A 17,345-nucleotide genomic window follows, 5' to 3' on the forward strand; every position below is an offset into this window, starting at 1 on the left:
TTGTGATAATGAGTGTGGACTATATTCATTTTGCATCAGGTAAAGCACCTACTCCCTCTGTGAGAGCAGTAATGCTTTACCAAGAAAACTGGCTAAAAGAGAATATAATGGTTTTAACATGTGTGTTAACACTGAGACTTTTTATTGTAGATGTTTTGAGAAAGGTGCCTTTGGCCTCATTAGTTCTTCATCTTTTCTCCCCTTGCAAAGATGTTTTTAAGTAGTACCAGCTCCGAAATCTTGATCTGGTATTCACAGTGTCAGATATGTTTCAGAGTTCACAGTATTTGCAATTTACAAGGTTGTGCTTTGTAAGTAACATCCATCATAGGCTCTTCCTGGCACACCAGAGTCAAGTGTGCAGATATCCTGACCATAAAATTTATGCATATTCACAAGGTTTGACATAAATTAAGGCTGTATATTGTCTGACCAGCTCAGCTGAGCTTTTATCACCAACTTACATTATAAAATATCCATGTGGCATTGCTTGCTTCAGCACATGCCAGGTGTCTAGGTTACCTTTGGGATATAGCCCCTTGTTTTGTACCCATACAGTTTCATGGATGAGGGGAGATCTTTTTGCTATCTTGGAAAGAACTGAAATTAGTTGTTTTGTGAAATGCTTTTTGGTGAAGGTAAAGTGGTCCAGGGTTTGGGAAACTATGTGGTGTCTCTATTTAGAAAGTACAGCCAGCCAAGTAGGGTTCTAGGGAGGCAGAAAGAAATCTGTATACTGGTATTTAATCTACTGTCTGCTATGGAAGTTTGACCTTGACCTGCTTTTAGCATGTGACTGTCTTAGCACAGAGGTTATATTCTAGGGAGTGGTGTCCCAAATTCATGGTTTATCTGAGATAACTTTGGTTTACTCCTCTTGTCTTAGTGAATTGTTGAGCATCATGGAGACTATTTGGATTGCTAAGTTACACAGTGTATATGTCCTAAGAGATTTAGAGCATTATATTGGCACAAATGGTTTGGGCTTATCCCTCCCTCTTGTGAACAAGATAGAAAATGATTTAGTTTGGTGGGCCTTAAATAAGTGTCTGTTGTCATTACCCAACTCTGCAGTGGTGCCATGAAAGCAGACACTCACAATATGTCAATGAATAGATGTTGCTGGTCCAATAAAGTTTTATGTGTAGCAATGGCCGATGGCCCAGTTTTGATTTCCAGGCCTTAGTTTGCTGTAGTCTGATATGGATGAGACTGAGAGCTATATTACAACGTCTAAGGCAATGGAAAAGCATTGACAAATCTCAAGCCACAGTTGAAATTCCTGGTCACTAGAGTTTCCCCACTGTACCATTGAGTATAAATATCTACTATCTTCATACTCTCATGAATACTCCTACTGAGGCCCCAGGCTTCAATCAAACTATCTTTTTTAGAGCCTACTGTGAGTAGACACAGGATAGGGTCATGGCTTGATGTATACTTAACAGGACAATTGACCCATAAAAGGGACTGTCCCTCAATTTGTCCTGCTCTTTGATGGAGATTGAAAATGGACATTTGATGAGTTCCATCCCCCTGGACCTGTGGTAAGCCTATTTCTGTATCCTATTTATTTGTACAGAAGCTTCATTCTTCTAACATAGATGGAATTATTGGTAAATCAGGTTTCCCATAATCCTGCCCATGTTCTCCATCTCTGCGCTCTGTTTCCTGTGTTTTCAGGAAACATTTTGTCTATTCTGGGAATCTGCTGCTCTTTAACTGTGTGATGTCACCTGTGTCCTGTCATCTATTCTATAGGGTCCCAATTGTCTCACATGTAAGTTAGAAAGAGGAACAGGTCCCAGGATAGGTCCCTCTGTAAGTTAAAGTAGATCACATATGGAGAGGCATGTCAGGCTGGAAGTGATTGGAAGGAAGGAGGAAGAGAAATAAAGGGGAAGGAAGGGAAGGGAGGAAGCCATCATTGAAGAACAACACTGCATTGTTGGGTTCATCTTCTGTGGCCTCTGTGCCTTTTCTTAGGTAAGTAGCCTTCCCAAGCAAGAGACTTCCAAACAATTTCTATTGTCCTCACATCCCCTTTGCTCTGAGCTTTGTGAGGGCAAAGCACTCATGTGTTGAGAGCAGCATTGTGGAAAAAGCACATGTCACCCCTGTGCACACTCAGCCATTTCTAGGCACTCACATGGCCATAAGCACAGCTTAGTACACACAGATACCTATATTCCTGTGTCTGCCCAGATTCAAAGACACAAATTCCCACACTTATGGGTAGAATAATGAGAAAGGGGACCCCTCAAGAGACTCAAGAAGGGAACAAAACAGGCTTTGAAATTCTTTGACTCTGAGATCCTGTCCTGATCATAGGTCCTGTGAACTGGGTCAAATTTGGTTTTCAGCATAGCTGGGCTTTGAACCATATGGGTTTGTGTACTCATTTATTAAAGTCATATTTCACAGTCCTAAAATTGACTTTAGCTCTGTAATAAACAAAGACGTCATATTTCATATTATTGGGTTTTTGAATGCTGGGCCTTCAGCAGGGCCTCAGGTGAGAAAAATCCCTTTGCAGCCCACACCCCCCACCCTACCCTGCATGCCTCCTCCCCCCCAAAAGCTGATTCAGTGCCTGTGAAGCCTTGTGCTTCTGGTCTGTGCCTCTTCCCAGGTGATATCTATTTGATTTCATATTTTAGTGGTTCTGCCCTTTTCTGCCCCAATATTTAGGGGAAAAATAATACTGCTACTAATTTTTCAGCTATTCTACTTTCTCTTCATTTCCTGTCTAAGGAAAGTGGCCTTTTACTGAGGGCTGAAATGTGCTCCATAGACCCTTGAAATGAAGGACTCATCTGATGTCTGCATGTCTCCTCAGAGCTCAGGATCTTCCTGGTATCTGGCACTTTAGGTTTAGTGTCACCAGTGACTATTCGGGAGGTTTTATCACCACAGCTTGCCCTGTCTCCCACCCTTTGAGTCCCTCCCTAACTCCTGTCCCACACTCCATCTCTAGCAGCCTCTGTGAGCTGGAGTGGGAAGGAATGTCCCTTGATTGTACTCTAAGCAATCCTCTCCATAATGCCTGCAGAGCACTCTTCCTGAGAGAGACTCTGATAAGCCAACATTTTTATCTTTTAAGAAATGTTTGCAGCCCTTTGAAACTTTTGCTGTGTATTCTGCAGAAGGGATGCAGAAGATCATAGAGAAACCCTGGGTCTCTTAAGCCGTGACCTGATATGTTCACATCCTTCCCCAAACAAATACATCACGATTTTTTTTTTTTTTGGTTTAGTGTAATCCTTTCTCAGTCTTTGCTGGGAGTTCCTTCCAGGCTTTGACTCAGCACAGAGGCAGGTTTGAACTGCTCTGTATAAGCCCTCTCCCCATGCCTGCATCAGGAGGTCTCCAGCAGGGCTTTAGGCCCAACTTAGCTCTAGTTGTTAGTAGGTTCCATGCAGCAGCCTTGAGGCTGAGGGATGTCCTTCTCAGAGCTTCAAATACTGGAATCAGGCCTTCCACTGTGGTCTTTGCATTCAGGGTCCCTGCTTCTATGAATGACCTTTGCCTTCATGTGTAGGGGACACTGTAACCACACCTGCTCAGGGCTGGCTACAGGTATGCACACCCCTCACTCTTAAACTTTCCCTACATCACCATGATCACGTACCCACAGGCGTGGTCAGGCACACCTGTAGCCAGCCCCGAGCAGGCGTGGTTACGGTGTCCCCGACACTGCTGGGCATGTGGCCTACTTCAGTATTCTACCTCACTCCACTACCTCCCTTCCTGCTCCTTAGAGACATCTACATAATGTCTACCTCCATCACTTCTCTCATTTTCATGACCAAAGATGGCCATTATCTCTCTGTTCACAGCTCCTGGGTGGGCCTTTCTTTCTAGAAGATATTAGTATCCTCCTTTGTGGTGTCTGTCCTTAGAAAATGTCTCTGACTAAGACCTAGACAGTGATCACCACCTTCTATCCCATGCTAAGCAGTGGAGCAGTCATTGCCACCCAAGGCAACAGGTATCTTTTGAATCACCTGTGAACATCTCCTGTGACATTTAAGAAGTTTGCACTCAGAGATTAATTTTTGGTAATTTTCCTATTGAAATAGCTTGCCAGATTTTTATTGAAAGGAATATTATTCATTTCTTTTCTTGCCTGTCAGTAATTCTTTTGAATTCCCCAAATAAAAAGCATGTGCTTTCTTAAACTGGCATATATGTTGCATGTCTTGTTCTCAGGTTGTCATTTGACTTTCGATTTTTTTCAGACTCTGGGTAACATAAGAAACATACTATCACATTATAGTTATTAATATGCATTGTATAACTTTTGATTTTTAAGATTGTTATTATTTTCTAGTTTTAGGAAATTTGGTTACAAAATGTATAAAACTAAATTTATACAAATTTTATTCATTGGGAGACTTATTGATGTTATTTTATAATCTAGCTTATGATCTCCTTACAATTCCATGAGCATTTGAACAGAAATTTTGCTTTCTCAATATATTCATTAACACATTTAGAAAAAATATATTTGTTGTATTGACTCTTCTGTTTGATTGATCTATTTGATTGACCCAAAAATAGGTCAAAGTCTTCAGATACTGTCTTCTTTTCCCCCATCATTATTTTCCTTTCAAGTTTCTTACCTTGAGGGACTCTAGATACAAGTTTCAGTGGTCAATTTTGTCTTTTTAGTGGTTTATACTTTTCAGTTTGGTTAAAAACTACTTTGGAACAATCCCATTATATTTTTGTAACAACTGTTTTCTGTTCACTTGCATTTTCCTTATTGTGTCTTTGTTCCTCTTGTTATTTGTAAGGTTACTGAGTCATTCTGCCTTAGGTGTTTATCTTACAGCATACAATTAGACTTTGATTATTTAGACAATCTGGGTGTTTTCCTCTATTTTAACCCATTTATAGTTATTGTCAAAACAGAAACATTTTTCTTGTATTTGTCATTTTTTATTTCACAGTGTGAATGCTTTTCTGCTATTTCTTTTAAAATGTATTTGCTTTATATTTTCTTTTGAATTTTTTATGGACTTTACTTTGGTTTTTCCATTGAATTACTTCATATCTCTCTCCCTCCCTCCCTCCCCCCCCTCTCTCTCTCTCTCTCACACACACACACACACACACACACACAGAGATACCTGGTTCTTTATAGAAAGATTTCCCCTTCTGCAGGATGAAGGAAAGGTCATACTTATATGTCTGCATACTTTTTCAAGATCATGCACAATCCCATGTGTTAATTCTCTCTGAAGGACTGTGCTGTTTTAGGAAAACACTTTTTGAGAGTGGTCATTATGCAGAAGCAACTGTGTTGTTGTATGGCTGTCACTCCCCTCATCATTTAACAGAACTCTCAGATTTTACTGATGGATCTTATCACCAAACAAATCGCCTCTTCACAGCCAATGCCACCTTCTATTCCTGATTTCTTAGCATAATCATGAGAGCTACAGGCCCACTGAGAGCACTAACCTTTGAATCCACTGGCCTGGGCAACATGGTTTCCTAGAAAGATATCCTATTGATCTCGTCATCTAAGTTTATCATTTAAAAACCAGGTTGAGCTATGTAAGGGACAGGACAGGGGGTAAATTTTGGAGGTCATCATTGTAGTAGATATGAAAAACAATTACAGGCTGAATTAAACATTGGCTCTGACACCTGACTGGCTTTGACTCATAAATGGCTGCTTCCTATGATCTGTATAATAAAAGAGATGGAAAAACAGGGGCATATCTGAGAAATTCTACTAAAGTAGAATCAAAATGAACCTGAAGATAAGGGAAGAGGTTGAAGTAGAAACCCATATAGGTGCCCAGATCTCCAGCTATGATGAGTGGGAAGGGTATAGCACTGTACTTCAGAAGGGATGGCCCATTGGATGGTAAGGTAGAATGCTGAGAGGAAATATGCTCAGAACTGTTACATGCAGATTACATGTGAGGAAACTTCATGCTATGTAGGAATTCAGAGCTGTGAGCTGGTTAAATGATGCTAATTGATGCTCTGATGATATATATATAGGACACAGAACAGGGCTTGGCATCCCAGTGAGTTGGCAATGGCTGACGGGTGAGTGTGCATGGTCAATCAGATGATGAATAGAGAAACTACCATCTCCAGAGGGATGGAAAAGAAGGAGTGCCTATAAATTTATGACAGGATGGTCTCGTATATATGAGAATAATCAAATGTGAAGAATCCTCTAAGCCCAAGTAGAGACTGGGAAAGGGACAGGCTGTGAATACTGACAAATGCACAAACATGGTCAAGAAGCAATAATAACTATAGTAGACATTCATTGAGAGTGGTGTGTGTCCAACATTCTCAATAGGATATTAATGCTCCCCACCTGAAAACTTACCTAACAAGGTAGATATTGCAATTATAAGTGTAGACACGATGGCTCAAAACAGGGAGCTCTTCTTTAGTTATATAATTTTTATTCACTTATTTTATGTATATGGATGTACATGTACCATAAGAAGGCATCAGGTCCCATGGGACTACAGTTATAGAAGGTTCTTACCCACAATATGGTTGCTAGGAATTGAACTCAGTATATCCAGAAGAGCAGGCCATGCTTTTAACAGCCCCACCATCTTCTTTCTGAAAATAAGAGAGATTCAGGGAAGTTTCATCAGATTTAGTATTTAAAATATTAATGCCTGTCAAAAAAAAACAATCTTGAGAGGAATATTTGTGACTGATTGGGATTTTTATACTTAACATTTTGTGGTGGAAGTAAGCAAGAGATAGGAATGGCTTTATTAAACTACTAAGAATTGTCATTGAAACACAACTGGCTACGGAGAAGAACTTTCTACAAAGAGGTGGTTTTTCAAGACAAGGAAAAGCTAAAATCATTTATATGTGTTAAGGTCAGAGTAAAAGAGGCTAGAGACTGGAAATACAGAATACCAAAAGAAAGCCAAGAAGAGCCATGATTCTGGAAACTTTGGCAGGAATCAGCCAGGTTCAAGGGTATGGACTTACTTGCAGAGATTATGGTTACTGTGGAGGAAGGCTAGGTTTGTGGGTAAGAAGTGAGAAGTCAGCCCCCCAAGCTCTCGTGCTTTTTAGGATTGGGCAAGTGGATGATAAAAAGAGAATGCTTGGTAGGGTTTGTGGATATAGAAGGAAGGTCCACAATTTGCTCGACAGGGTTCAAAAAGACTTGTGAAGAATCACATTGGGGATTTGCCACCATGGTAGAAGGAGCCTCGGCTTGGTGAGAATATAGGAGGGTCTAGGTGAATGTGTAGACCCTAGGGAAATACAGATCCAGGTACTGTGTGAGTCTAAGAAACAGATGAAAGAATAGTGAGTTTAGAGAGGATGGTAAGGTAAGAGTCTGACAGAGGATTGCAAAGTGTTATGTTCAAATTCAAGAATGTAGCTGATGTAGTTGGGGGAGTGTGAATTAGTACTGTAAGAGTTTCTGGCCATGGCACTAACACAGATACTAATTCCTCCTCAGTGAAGAGAAAGAGAAAGCCAGGAAAACTTAATTATCAATTTCTGTGGAAGTAAAAAGTTTTGGTAGGAGTCAGAGTAGAGAAGAGAAAAGTTCTGTGTCCTTCCACTCATGGATACAATCAAGTGGAGTGTTGCTAGTTTCTAAGATGAGTTATGAAGACATCCAGGAAGCATTAGGAAATGGCTCCACCTGCAGAGAGCTTGCTGTGCAAACACAAGGACTTGAGTTTGATTCCAAGCACCCCTGTAAAAAGGAGGCAGGTGTTTAGGAGCACATTCTTGTAGTTCCAGTGCTGGGAAGGTATGGAGAGGCAACAGGAGAATTGCAAGCCAAGTGAGAGACCCCGTCTCAAAAAAAAAAAAAAAAAAAAAAAAAAGGTGGCTGGCACCTGAGGAAGACAATAGAGGTTGACCTCTGGCCACCAAACACATATACAAATATACAAATATACACATTTACACACACACACACACACACACACACACACACACACACACACACGCTCAGGAAGTCCAAGTAGACTATCAAGTAACATCAGGACCAACTCTCCTTGGCTTATACTGGTTTCCAAGACAATAAGGAAATTGGACTATGTGTAAGTAGTTCCTTCTGAAATTCATTTGGAACCACAATCAGGGAGGTACTGATGGGGACTCAGGGTCTTGTTCAAATTGTCTGTTGTTGTAGCTAAGTGTTATTTCTGAAATAGATTAAAAATGTCCCACCTGGATGGCTTCTATTGCTGGTCACTAGAGTGTTTGAAAACCCAAGTCAACTGGCAGCATGGTTCACTCTCCTAATGGGAGGTATTGTTGTCTGGTTCTGGTGGGAAGCTGACAAAGAAAGGGACTGGGGGCTGTATGGCTTCTTCAGGTGAATGCAGACAAGTGTGAAACTGACATCAGCCCTGTGTGTTGCAGGTGATATTTGAATCCGTCTCTTTGAAGGGTCATCCTGGTTACATCGCTGTGGACGAGGTCCGGGTCCTTGCTCATCCATGCAGTAAGTCTATCCATTTCTCCTAACATGCTTTCTCCATGCCAGACTGGGTAGTCACAAGGATGCTGTGCCCCTGTTCATTCAGCTCACAGTTGTCTCACTTGCTATCTTTTAATCCTTCAAAACTGCTTACAGACCCAATGCAATCAGTCCTGAATAAATCCATAATTTTGCTGGCCTGTTCAACAGGCAGCACCTTCAGGAATTTGCAGAGACTGGCAAAACAATTCGTCTGAATCTCTCTCCATTATTAAGGGAGTCAAAATCCTGATTGTTTATTAGTGGGATTCAGACCACTGAAGTGGAAGAATTAGAGGCCTTTGGATAGAATCTTATACAATTGTCTTTTATGGAAATAAAACAAGACAAAAAAAGAACAACATTAAGCATGAAGCAAATTAGCATACTCTTCACCCACAAGGAAAAGGACCCCAGAGCTATTAATTCTTTACAAATAATTTTAAACACACTTCTCAGCCCTGTGTAGGTGTAGGGTGAGATTACCATGGTTAGTACTCATGGTACAATATCAAGAGTCCTCAGTGGCATGCCACTCCTCCTTGAAGTTCCCCTCTTTGCAGTATTTAGTCAACGGCATTTGAATGTGTCTCAGCAAGAAGTCACACAGCTCCTGCACAGCCAAGTCCTGGGTGCAGGCAGTTGTGCTGATATTATACCTTATAGGTATATGACTAGAAGACTATAGTCTGCAGATGCCTAGGGATCATGGAAGCCCCTAGAGTTGACTGAGATGCCAGGTCCTCAATCTGGAAGTGCTGTCTTAGATTCCTATCAGTTTCTTGGCATCCATTTAGTTCCAGATGATTCCTGGGGGTTTCTTAATTCTCTCATGTGACCGCGAGACATTGAATCAAATATATTTTAATAGGATGAAATATGCATGGTAGGCTGCCATTTTTAAACCTTAATTTATTCTTGGAAAATCTCATGCATGTAATATAGTGTGTCCTGATCATATCTATGTATTAATCCCCTTCTAGTACCCCCAGAATTCCATATTACATCTCCCTCAGCTTTATATGCTTTCCTTCCCCCGTCTCTCCTCCTCTCTAGCTTATTAATTATTTAAAACCCACAGAGTCTAATTAGTGTTTTCCATATATGTGTGTTTGTTGAGTTCATCCTTGGGGCATGGGGAACTACCAGTGGTCACAACACCTAGAGAAAACACTTGTCCACTCCCATAATACACTGCAGCCATAAACTGCCTATAGATCCTCAGTATGGAGGGGGGTCTCTAGGGAGCCCTCACTCTATTCTTGCTAGAACTCTTAACTGGCTAGAGTTTCTGCAGGTCATATGTAGGGAACCACAGATGTTATGAATTCACTTGTACGACAGCCATGTCATGCCCAAAGGACAACAGTCACCCCTCCACCCCATCCCACTGCCAGTCTTCTTGCTCTTCCATTCTTTCTGTCTCCTCTTCTAGTATGTTTCCAGAGACTGGGAGCCAGACTGACATAGACAGCTGAGTTGTTTCTCTTTGAAGGTTTTGTCGGATTCTACAATGAGCTCATCTAGTGCTGGCCTTACTTTAAAAGCGAGGCTTTTAATTACTGTTTCAATCTTGTTGCTTGTCATGGACCTGTTTAACTTTTTTATTTCATATTGATTTAATTTTGGTGTGTTGTCTGCATCTAGAATTTTTCCATTACCTTTTGATTTTTTTCAGTTTAGTGGAGTGGGGGCTTTAAAATATGTTCTTATGATTTTCTTATAAAATATGATACTTATGAATTTCATTAGTATCTCGTCTGATGTCTCCCAATTCATCTCTAATTTCACTGACTTGTGTCTTTTCTGTATTTATTTTAGTAAATTTGGCTAAGGGCTTGCCACTCTTATTGAACTTTTCCAAGAACCATCTCATTTTTCTTTTGGTTATCTTTAGTATTTTTCTACTCCATTAATTTTAACCCTGATTTTGATTATCTCTTTCCATCTACTATTTGGGCATTTGGTTTGTTCTTGTTTGTCCAAGGCTCATCATTAAGTTATTTATTCAAAACTTCTCAAATGTTTTTGATACAGGCACTTACTGTTATAAATAGTCCTCTTAGGACAAACAAACTAGTTTTATAAAGAAAAGAGGCTTATTAGCTCACAGTTTTTGGAGGTACAAGGGCATAGCACTGGCATAAACTCCAGGCTGGTGATAGCTTTGTAGCTGGTAGAGTCTGGAAGCAGAGCAGAACACCATATGACAACAAAGAGGAGTTATACATCTGAATGTCAAATGTCTGACTACTTTCTCTAACACCAGGATTGGATTATTAGTGCTCCACTGTGAAGAACCTGTCCCAAGCCTTGCCACATTCTGAAACAGCCAAATCTAAATGTCACCATCAGACTCTACCCTCTTTGTGTCACTTGACTTTGGGGATTCAACTTCAGTGTCAGTTTGGAAGACAAACCATGTTTAAATCACAGCAGTTATGCTCTGGGTAAGGGAACAGCTTCCTGCCACCTCAAGGTTCATCGTGCGTGTGTGCTTCTCTATTGCCTTTTGATACCCTCCCACACCCGCCCTGTGTGGGCGTGAGTCTCACAGCAGCCCCTTCATGTTGCTATAATTAAAATGGATCTTTTCACTTCTGTTGTCATTTATTTGTCAGATCTTCAATCTTCATTTCCTTCCCCCTTCTGGGGAGAAGACCACTATGCTCTGCCTCATTAATTTAAAGCACCTTCTCCAGAAAAAATTATGGCACGTTCCAAGTTCTAGACAATATTTGGAGGAACTGGGTCTGATGTCTATGTATGAAAGACTCTCCCTCTCTCTCTCAGGAATAAACCAGCCACTTAGAAACACGAAGTAGACTGGGTTCCCTGCTGTTCTCACTATTCTCTGGGTTATGTTTCCAGTCTTTCAGAGTGCCTTATATGGTTCTGTCTACTATCTCAGGCTTAGGAAATGTCTCTGCTGAAGTGAATGTCATGTGAAGAGGATCCAAAGTCCCCAGCAATGCAGAGTTTCTATGGAAGGCATGCAGATGGTGCCCCTTGCCTGTACTGTCTCCCTCCTTTAATTCTCATGAGCTTCATCAATGTTAGTTGCCAATCAGGGAATGATCTGTGTTCTAAGACTGGACAGTGGTATCAGGAGCACCTGTTCTTCACACTTCCATTTAACTGCACACTCGAGCCTGTAGGTTCTTCAGTGTTGAGCAGTTTCCCCCATAAAACTTCCTTACACCCTGCACACCAAATGTCTATCCCCAAAGAGCATGCCCACCTTTGCTACCTAAATTCATTATTTTTATGCCTGGACTTTCTTGGTAACACTTGGTTTTTCCCCAGCAGAATACAGCATGATATTCTGTCCCTGGGTCCCAGTGCTCTGTGCTCCTTCAGGAAACTTCACTTTCTCCATAAGATCTAGACGTTCATCTCTTGTCCTAGTATCACTGTCTTACCTCCAAGTCCTGTCCGTTACCAGCAAGCACTCCCTTCTCTTTGTTGTATCTCTGGAGGAGAGCATCTCTGGAGTGCATTTGGAAGGCTTTCTACCCACAAAACCATAAGAATCATTAGGAATCTTCCCTATTTTCACTGGGATGTCTGCGGATTTAAGATTCTCCTGATAGCCCCATCCTCCTCCTGCTGGGAGTGTGGATTGCATGTTATAGAATTGCTGAGAGTTGGTTACCCAGCAAATGGGCCATGGGATCTAATTCTAGAAGACACGACCTTGGCTTTATTTCTGCATGGCATATTGTGGCTGTGTTCAACACCAGTGCTTAGGAAGCTGAAGCACATTCTTGCCAGAAAACACAATGTGAGCTTCATGAAAGAGTAGCCGGCATTGGAGAAAATCACATTAAGGAGATGAGCAAACCCTGCCAGTGTGTGTAGTCCTGTGAGGTACACCCACAGCTCACATGCTCAGTTCATGGCTATCCCATGATTTTACCCAGTCTTTATTTCAACAAGTAAATCATTGATTGTGAACTGTGTGTCCAAGAGCTTTTCTGGGCATAGCAGATAGTTAAGTAAGAATGGGTTGGCTCCTGTGGTTGTGGTGTTTCATTGGCAAGGGGTGAGAAGGAGGGAAGAGATTGAGTAATACTAGATAAGCAATAGATAATTTGAGATGAGGGAAAGTATTGGGAATATGATAAATATGGGAAGTGGGACTCGACAGGACTCTTTAGGTAGTAAGGTCATGTCATGGGATGCATCTTTAAAGATGTGGGACTCTAATCACGGAAAAGCATTTGCTCTCTAAGAATTTGGGAAGGGGCTTCCAAGAAGAGGAAACAGCAAGCGCAGAAGCCCTGTCTTGGGAAACAGCCTCATGCCGATGGTGTGTCCCGGAAGATGGATCACAACTATGTCCCAGGTAAACCTTGGACAGGTGACCTGGGACCTCATCACTCAGGGCCTCGGGCATTGTCATGAGTGGATATTAGTCTTAAGTGCAGGGAGGCGATGATAGAAAGGCTTATTTGGGGACAGAATAATGTCATTTAACTCATAAAAGGTGCTGTATAAAAGGTGTATGAATTTAAGTCCCATGAGAAGGATGGGAAACCATAAGGAAGAACATTCTGAAACTACACAAGAAGCAGTGGTGACCTGGAGCAGGGTGTTGAGGAGTCAGCTGCTTATCACCTAGAAAGTGATTACAGAGCTTGTACTCATTGTCAGGCACTGCTCTGGGATTGTGAAACTACATAAGACAAATTCATTGTCTGTCCTCGTAGGACTCCAATAAAGTGAATGAGACTGAAACCAAACAACTAATGCTGCAATTATATTATGTGTAACAGATGGGTTATTGCTTCACAAGGACCATGGTCCAGACATGCCAGAGACTAGGTGGCTTAAGTGATCACACTACATTTTCTAATAGCCCTTGTAGATAGAATTCAAGGTTAAGGTGCTGAAAATTTGGCATTGCGGATGATCTTCCTAGGCTGGCAAAATTTTCCTCAGTGCAAACTCTTGTGGTCTTTTCTCTCTGTGTATAAGTCCTTAATGTCTTTTTGCATGTCCACATTTCCTCTTCCAGAAAGGACACTAGTTGGATCAGATCAGGGTCTACTTAACAGTCCAATTTTGGCTTAGTGAGTTCTCATGAGGCAGTATTACTAGATACAGACACATTCTATGTTTGAGTTTCCAGGAGACATCAGTGCCATGAAGAAACACAGACCTTGGGAAAGTGGTGACTAGACTGGCAATGTATTGAGGTACTAGAAGTAACTAGTTTTATTTGATTGGCTGGGTTGGGAGACAGATACCCCAAAGATGAGTGCTCCCACATCTCTGAGTATTCCTGTTAACCTCTAAGGTGGTAACAACAGGCCTTGGAACTGCTCATGGGATTACACATCATATAACATATGTACCTTCTTAGCTGTTTGTTGTACTGCAGTGTTTTCCCCAAATCCTTAGCTTTACTCAGAAGTTTGTAGGATTTTAACTATACTGAAAAAATGCATTTCCTTATATCTTCAAGTATCTACTGTCCTTCAAAACAATTGCTGTTGACATATGCCCATAGTTTATCAATGAAGGATTTAATTAATTATCCTAAAAGATGTGGACAGAGGAATCATAACTTATTTGCAATCTTATCCTCTAACCATTGAAGCTAGCTTTAAATGTTTAAGTCAGGCATAATCCTCCCAAGAAATTATTTTCTCTTGCAATGGAAAACTTCTCACCCATATTTTAAAGCCCCTTTGACTTGTTGTTGTTATTCCAGAATTATTTTAGCCATAGCTACCATCCGCTGCTGGGGTCTTGGTGTCAGGCATTAACAGGGCCACTGCAGTTGTAACTTCATTAAATGTCAGCACACTGTTCCACTCAGTTTCAAACTTTCTAACTCCCAAGTTGACTTTTAGAATTTTTTCAAACCTATTTTTCCCCCTATTGCAGGGCCATGTCCCTCAGCAACAGCAACACGTTTCTAATGTATGTAGGAGCTTTCACTTCAATTGTGTGGCTTCCTGCTGAGCATTGTCAGGTTTAAAGAGCGAGATAAAGGGCACAATAATATGTCTTCAGATGCTGCACTGACATCTGCAGGAGTTTAAATGTCACCAGCATTTTGCCCCAAATGCACAGCCAGTTTCCTCTTAACCATGTTCAGCAGCAACCCATTTTAGGGGAACTCAGTCTCAGTGAGAAGTGAGAGGGGTGCCTCAAGCATAGCTAATGGCTGCTTGGGGGACCCAAGAACACCTGTGTTTGGCTAAAGGTGGGTGAGTTGACTTTGGTACAATAATTTCATTGCCTGAAGTGCAGAGGCAGAGGGAAGATAATGAATGAAAGGCTGGCTAAAGAGGAGACTGGAGTTGGTGGTGGAGGGAGGGTTAGAGAAGCCAGGAGCCCAGAGAAGACCAAACATAAGGAAGATCTCAACCAAAAGATACCGATCGTAAGTCAGGGGTGCTCAGGCCTCAGAGAGTAGAGATAAGAGTGAGGGCCTATGGGGAGACTGTGGAATGAGAAGATAGTTGAGAAAAGTTCCTGCAGTCCAGTGGTTCCCACAGTGTGTGAAGGGATTGGAATCACTGCTGGTTTATGGGTCTACAGATAGGGTACAACTGGCCAGTGGGAATTGTTCCAAGAAAGTGAACATAAGAGCAACTTATCAGAGGCAATGAACTAGTGGGACCTGACTACTAATGAGTTTGCCTAAGACTGAAGTGTTTTCATCAAATGTACTCAAGATTTTAGGGGAAGGGGCTTCATGTAAAATGTGACCTGCTTATTTTTCTGGAGAAATCAGATAATTGACGCCTCTGAGCAAAGTATTCCCACTGCCATCCCACTCTCTGTTGGCTTTTAGTAGCAAAACTTCCCTTTCAATGTGATATGAGATCCGTTTAGTGCCCCTATTTATCCACCATTCCTTAACAACTTGCCAACACTGAAAGTGGTGCTAAATACCAGTTCTCACTTTGTGAGCAAAATTTTTGTCTTTATTTTACGGAAATATCTTTTCAAAATGGAAAATAAAAGATGGAGCAAGAAGATGGTGTTTCTGTTGGTTTGGATTTACAGTAGAGACGATTTGTTAATTTGCATAGCTGTCTGGTTCCTGTGAGGTTTTGGGTTTGATGTCTCTGCTGTAAATCAGTCACCAGTGTTTCCACAGAATATTAACACCCGAGGACATCGAACATCCATGTTCTGAATTTACAAGAGGGGCAGGAGATGGAATGAAAAGGAAAGACTGAAGAAGGAAGCTCTGTTGCTGAGAAGGGATAAGAGGGAGAAGTCAGAAATACAAATCAATGACCAAAGAGGAACTTTCTCTAACTCTACGTCTCCCAGAACGTAACTGCCTGCCTCATGACCCAAAGTGTAAAAGGAGGGTGACCTTTGTAAGACTCAACAGAATGTTGTGATTTTGGAGCCTAGACACTCCCTCCCTACATAGGGTGGGTGTTCCCTTCCCCCTTTAAAACCAGAGCAGAACAGACCTACAAAGTTTGCTCCATTTCTGGCTGAATAACTGATAGTTCCCAAATCACTTCACAGAATGATAGGAGAGCTAAAGGAGAGAAATTTGAAGCAACCAGAGCAGCATGACATTTATCACATTGGTAGATGAAGGAATCTTGAACTTGGAGACAACCAGCAGAAGTAGTCTCATCTGGGCTTCGGACCAGTGGCACTTTAGGCATAGGGCTCAGACAGTACCATGTGGGGTATTGAACCTTTGTCAGCTAGATTAAAGACCTGAGCAAGTGGTGTATACCTTCTCATAGCAAGTGTCCTCAGTCACAATGAAGTCCTTGGGTTTGGGAAAGTCTTACAGTTGGTGGCATAATTTGGTAGACAAGACAGTTCAAAACATCCACAGGGTAAAATAGCATGGATGGGGGTTCCTTGTAAAATAATTCAGGAGCAAACAGAGGAGCTAGCAGACTCATCACAACCCATTGTGAGGGTCCTTCCTCTGCACTCCAAGGCCTGTCTGATGACACCAATCTTCCCTCTCAAGGCCAAGAAGGCAAGAGGGTAACTAGTTCAAAATTGAGTTTGGAGCTCAGATGGAAATAGACTGAATTCTTTGTGTCTGTCTGTGTAGCTTTGGTAACTGTTCTAGTTTCACCTCTGTTGTGTGATAAAATACATGATAAAAAGCAACTTAGGAGAAAATAATTTATTTGGCTTAAAATACTAGGTTACAATCTATCATAGTTGGGAACTCAAAGCAGCGGAGCTTGAAGCAGACATTTACCCTCACAGTCAAGAACAGAGGGAAATGCATACTTGCATTCTTGCTTATTTATTCTCAGCTCAATTTCTCCAGTTACAAAATTTAAGATCCTTGGCCTAGGAAATGGCACCCTGTTCACACTGGGATGTATCTTCCTAAATCAATTAACTCAGTTAAGATAATCCCTAACAGAAAGGAGAACACATATTATTGCTGATGGGAATGCAAACTGGGACAACCATTATTAAAAGCAATGTGGATGAAAATCCATCCTCAGAAGATGGAAATAGGTCTACCATGGGACCCAGCTCTTGGGAATATACCCCAAAGACTCTGTATCTTAGTATAGAGGTACTTGCTCTTTCATGCTCATTGCTGCTCTAGTCACAATAATTAAATGGAAATGGCCTTAGATGCCCATCAATGATGAATGGATAACCCTGTCTCAAAAAACCATAATAAATAAATAAATAAATAAATAAATAAATAAATAAATAAAATGACTACTAATGTCTTTTTGCTGTAGATCAGTGTACCTCAAAACCACCAGAGAAGCTTCTCTTTGCAGCAGATAGCAGTTAACACACAGACTCTCAACTGGCCAATGTGAACAAAATAAGAGATGCTAGAATGCCCCTTCCTAAATGGTACATATATAGC

General features: G+C 41.3%; 1 protein-coding gene across 1 annotated transcript in view; it reads left to right on the top strand.

Moving 5' to 3' along the window:
- Ptprt (protein tyrosine phosphatase receptor type T) overlaps positions 1-17,345 on the top strand; it is a 783,865-nt gene that overhangs the window by 83,464 nt on the left and 683,056 nt on the right. Inside the window, exon 3 of the mRNA XM_035446780.1 lies at positions 8,398-8,479. Within this exon, the coding sequence (XP_035302671.1) occupies positions 8,398-8,479 (82 nt within the window). The remainder of the gene's footprint in view (positions 1-8,397; positions 8,480-17,345) is intronic.

The sequence above is a fragment of the Cricetulus griseus genome, chromosome 6, assembly GCF_003668045.3.
Source record: "Cricetulus griseus strain 17A/GY chromosome 6, alternate assembly CriGri-PICRH-1.0, whole genome shotgun sequence".
Classification (NCBI taxonomy): domain Eukaryota; kingdom Metazoa; phylum Chordata; class Mammalia; order Rodentia; family Cricetidae; genus Cricetulus; species Cricetulus griseus.